Source organism: Gavialis gangeticus, unplaced genomic scaffold, assembly GCF_001723915.1.
Source record: "Gavialis gangeticus isolate Ggan-Ray unplaced genomic scaffold, GavGan_comp1, whole genome shotgun sequence".
NCBI classification, from domain to species: Eukaryota; Metazoa; Chordata; order Crocodylia; family Gavialidae; genus Gavialis; species Gavialis gangeticus.
This window is the reverse complement of record NW_017729012.1, coordinates 11,326,942-11,331,862: the sequence shown is the minus strand read 5'-3', so window position 1 is coordinate 11,331,862 and position 4,921 is coordinate 11,326,942. Positions and strand designations below refer to the sequence as shown.

The window sequence follows — 4,921 nt, the reverse complement described above, 5'->3', positions numbered from 1 at the left end:
GCTGTGCGCCGAGCTGCGTGCAGGGCCGGTCCTGCCCTTCGCGCTGCTCCGCCGCCTGCACGCCGCGCTGCGGGACGCGGGTGAGCACCGCCGGAGGGAGGCCCGTGCGGGCTTCGTTTGGCGGGACGGGGCTGCTCCGGGGCCTAAGGCAGCGCTTCCCAACCGCGGTGTCAAGAATATGTGAGCGTGGCGAACAAACTTTAAACACCGGGGCGTCCTTTAACAGAGAAAACGGGCGCAGGATGGAGAAAACTGCCGCTCTTCTCTTGCAGGAGCCTGCCCATGCCCCCTGCCCTGCACACATCCCCGACCCCACGCTTGAGGGGCAGCAGGGCGGGAGTGAGGGGCGCTGGTCATCGGTGCTTACAAATGGGCCCCGGAACAGAACAAGGTTGAGAACCCCTGGCCCAGCTGAGCCGTGGAGTCCGTCCAGCCCCGCTCCCCCCATCCGCTGCACGGATACGTTTTGAGGCCACAACGAGTGTTTTTAACGTCTGGTGATGCTGGGAGGTGTCACGTGCTAAGGTTCGCTGCTTGCCCTGATCGATAAGGAGTGAGCAGGTCCTTTCCACTTGTAGGGAATCCGGTGTACCTCCATGAGCTGCTGGAAGGCAGTGAGATCGATTTTCCTGAAGTGGAGAAGCCTCCAAGGGTACGTAAAAGGGTGGGATTGTCCCCGCGGGGAGAAGGTGAGCTCTGACCTTGCGCTGGCCAGTGTAATATCAAGACTAGCTAGGCAGTATGGGCGCCAGGGTCTGCGTCTCTTAGCCGAGGCTTGTAAGCACAAAGGAAACAGGGGCCTAAGGAATGTGCAAAAATACACAGATGTCTTCTTTGTTCTCAGTCTAGTTTTTCCATGTTTATTCTCTTTCTTCAGAATCCAGAGCTGGTTGCCCGCCTGGAGAAGATAAAGGCTAAGCTTGCCAACGAGGAATACAGGCGCATGACAAGAAACATCAATTGTCAGGTCAGAGGGAAAACAGTGAGGCTGCCAAAGAAAAATAAACCTGACTTCTCTCTTCTTCATTAGCTGCATAGATTCACTCAACCCTGCGGTACTGCCGTAAGCGTCGTGGTACTGGTGCAGCCAGCCACGGCACCCAGCTTTTTAGTGAATTGGAGTCTATAGCTCAGAGGCAGAAGCATCCTGGAGTTCAGAGGAGACCTCTCTCATGTGAGTCTCCTGTGAACTCCTGCTAGGCTCCAGACTCACTCTGGAGGCAAACGCTGTCTCTCTGCCACTCATACATTTGTCAAGAACGAAACTGCCGAATTGGTATTGTAAAGGATGGAATCTGCGAGCCTCACCACATGCAGCCCTCCAGTTGGCACACGCAGGGAACGATATAGTTGGAGGGTTGCGGGGTAGGAGGCCATGCTGAGATAGACTCCTAGCGGAGACAGACATTTAGGAGGAAACTAAATGTTGTGTTTCTGTTTTTACCTTATTCCCTTAGGATGTGTGCCGGGATGGGACTCTGGCTGATTTGGGAAGGCAGGGTAAGTCAGGTAGCAAAGCAGTGGTGAAAGCTGAGTAAATGCTGTTGCCTGCCTGTTCTCTGAGAACGTCCCCTCCCACTCCAAGAAGGGCCAGAGGCTTTCCAAAATGCTCTTAAAACGTAAAGATATTCAACCTACCAATAAGACGGTCCAATTTTAGTTCTTAAACAGTAAATAAATCATGGTACAGATATTTGGCCTGTCAAAAGGTGAAGGGCTATAGGAAACCTCAGTGGATCAAAGTCTGGAAGAGGAAGAAAGTCCCCTGAAAGATGTGAGATCTGCTACCCTGGCCCCAAATAGCATGGCCAGTGACTTGAGACTGGTCAGTTTGCTTCCTCTCTGGTTCCAGCTGGCTTCCAACTGGCTGGCAGACCCCCTTTTCCGTTTATATCTCAGGTGACAGAGGTGCTTGCAAGTCGGAATAAAAACAGTCTCTTCTCTCCTCCTTCTCCAGTTAGGTCAGTGAAAGCTGTCATCATCACCATATTCAACTTCATTGTCACTGTGGCAGCTGCATTCGCCTGCACCTACCTGGGCAGCCAGTACATCTTTACCGAGACAGCAGCGGTGAGTGAGCAGAGACTTCTTGTTTTGAGGACGCCCAGGCTTGCTTGGGGCTGTCTCTGGGCAGGTTAGGCAGATGTGGCAGGAATGCAGTTTCTCTCAGAAGCAGGAGTCTGCTTGGCATACTCAGGCAGTATGACTAATGGGTTTTCTTTGTGCCCCCAGCGTGTGCTGTCAGCTGTAATAGTGGCCTCGGTGGTCGGCTTGGCTGAAATGTATGTGATGGTGAGGACCATAGAAGGGGAGCTTGGAGAACTGTAGTCGAGGCTTCCACCACATACTGTGATCTTTCAGCTGGAGGCCACCTTCCTACCCTGTGGGCTATTTATCAAGGCCACAAACATGCCTGGTGCTGGTCTGTGAATTCCTTGCAACTATTGTTGCTTCTATGGACAGTCTCCCCTCCCACAGCACTCCCTGCCTGCCCCCTTTCTGGAATGAGGCATTGGGTGCACTGACTGGTGTCTGCAGCATCAAACAGGATGTCCACACTGACCTTTCAGAGCATGCACACAGCACAGGGAGGAGCAGGAGATTAACTCTGCCTTTCTGGCTCTACAGATGCTCCTGCTGCTCCTTGTTAGAGACTACCTGGGGTATCCAGGTCTCTCCCTGCTCCCTTCATATCAGGGCCAGCTCCATTCTGGCTAGAGGTCTTAACACCTGGTTTCTGCAAATGCTTTTCATTCCTACAGGTTGAATCCCACCCTGCTGCTTTAGGGACAGGGGGATGTGTAAACCTGTTCAGGACTGACCCACCTCCTGTCCTAACTGCACTGCTTCCATCCTCTGCACATGGCAGCTCCTGGACATGGAGAAGGCAGTCCAGGCCCCAGCCCTCCACTTGTGCAGGGTGACTGCCTGCCTACTTCCTGACACTTCATAGAGCTGTTTGCCATTCTCTGGGAATGGGGGCGGAGGTTGGGATTGCTCAGGGGACCTCTCTCTTTGTTAATAAAGTTGAACCCTGCTTCTGCCAAATAAAGTGAGCAATTTGCTTCTGGACAGGAGTCAGGCTAGAGGCAGGGGCAGCAGCATGTGTGGGGGCTTGCAGCAGGGTTGGGGGAGGCAGAGGATCCCCAAATACCTCTTCTGCTGGGGGTGGGGGAAGCTGGGAGGAAATTGCCCACTTCCTCCCCGTTCTATGCAAGACTGAGCTTCAGGGCCAGTCCTCTCCCTCTGCAGATGCGCGCTTACTTTGGTGTCACCTGCTCCAGCCAGTGTCTCAGTTTCCCCTATTGTTTGGAAAAAACTTGGCTTGCCCTCTGAACCAAAGCCAGTGTTGCAGCTGTGCAGGGTCCAGTAAACCTCTTTTCCCCACCAGCTCACCTCTTCCTGAGATCAGCTGTTTCCTTGCCAGGGACCCTGGCAGGATGACCTGCTACCTACCCAACCCCTGGGCTGCAGCATAAGAGCTGGCTGCAAGAAGGGCAGCCTCTAGCACCTGTTGATCTTATTTGCTGGGCTGCAAATCTCAGAAGCCCTTAGCAATCAGAAGGGGAGCAGAACACAAGCCCTCATCCCCCAAGCTGACCCTGTCACTACATGGTGTTGTGGTGTGATGGGTTTTCCATCTCAGGGAAAGCTGATGGGTTTGCCCAGCCAGCCAGCCAGCCAGCCAGCCAGCCAGCCAGCCAGCCAGCCAGCCAGCCAGCCAGCCAGTCTCAGAAAGATGGGCAGACCCTGCACTGGGAACCGAAGTGGGCAAGGCTGATACCAGCTGCACCCCAGCAGCTGGCTGTTCCCTCCTTCCTTCAGGGGCCTCTTCTATTCCCTTTAGCTTCAGTGGAGGAGGGCCCTGGCTCTTCAGCTGCCTTGAGGTGACACAGACTCCTACAGAATCAGGCAGTGAGCTGCCGGGAGAAACTAATCCCACAGGCAGCTGCAAGGTGCTGCTGGAAGCCTGCCCTGGGCTCCTCTTTCCCTGCCCCAGACTGGGCAGAGCCCAGGGGCTGTGGTGGACTGGCCTCATAGCAGCACCACACTGCAGCAGGCAGCTGTGGCTCACAGGCCAATGCCCTGGCCTTTTTCTACTTGATCCGCTGGCAGCAGTACCCTTGCCTGGGCTGGACAGACTTGCACTGCCTAGGGGGCCATCCCAGACCAGCTGCCTGCACCCTGCCACTGGCCCCTGCAAGCCAGAGTGCCTGGAGCCATTTGCCAGGCAGGCTCAGAGACCAGCGAGACCCAGGGCTAGTCCGCAAAGCTGGGAGGGGAGGGCAAGGGAGGGGAGGGCAGGGCCGGGTGAGCCCCGGGCAGCATGCCAGTAGCTCCCCGCCTTGATTAATGTTCTGATGTCGGCTAAGCCCCTGCTAACAACGCGCTTTAATATTTCTGAGACATGCCAATCTGCCGGCGGGGCCGGGCCAGGCTGCGCGGGCCAGGCCGCCCCGTGGGATTAGGTGGGTGAATCCCGCGGGCCCAGATTAAGGTGCCGCTCGGGAAGATTAGTTGGCATTAGTGCTGATCGCCCGTGCCCCCACTTAGGAGATTGCAGGGCCGGACCGCTGCCAGCCCCCCCCAGCCCGGCCGCTCCCTCCGCGGTCCGGGCCCACTCCTCACCCAGCTCGGCCACCAGCGCTGCGCTGTAGATGAGGTCGGAGGTGCGGCCCAGCGAGGTCTGCCTGGCCACGGCCCCCGTGCCCAGCGGCTCCTCCTGCCACGGCCCGACGGGCTCAGGCTGGGGCCAGGGCAGCGGGGCCCCCCGGCAGCCGGGCCGCTCTGGCGTGGCACCCCTCGTCCTGCGGGCACGGCGGTTCTGGAACCAGACCTGTGGGGTCCAGGGATGCGGCCGTGAGCCCGGGCCGGCCCCGACCCCGGCCCCAGCCCCCCTGGCCCGGCCCCGCACCTGCAT

At 57.2% G+C, this 4,921-nt stretch overlaps 2 protein-coding genes across 2 annotated transcripts in view; both read right to left on the bottom strand.

The window, feature by feature from the left end:
* The window catches only part of POLDIP2 (DNA polymerase delta interacting protein 2), a 13,967-nt gene extending 13,022 nt beyond the window's left edge, over positions 1–945 (bottom strand). The window contains exons 1-2 of the mRNA XM_019510983.1: positions 925–945; positions 593–732 (exon numbers count right to left, since the gene is read on the bottom strand). Of these exons, the coding sequence (XP_019366528.1) occupies positions 593–732; positions 925–945 (161 nt within the window). The remainder of the gene's footprint in view (positions 1–592; positions 733–924) is intronic.
* A 2,778-nt stretch (positions 946–3,723) lies between these two features.
* Positions 3,724–4,921, bottom strand: part of SEBOX (SEBOX homeobox) — a 7,759-nt gene continuing 6,561 nt past the window's right edge. Inside the window, 2 exon segments of the mRNA XM_019510982.1 lie at positions 3,724–4,587; positions 4,589–4,837. Of these exon segments, the coding sequence (XP_019366527.1) occupies positions 4,525–4,587; positions 4,589–4,837 (312 nt within the window). The 3' untranslated portion in view covers positions 3,724–4,524.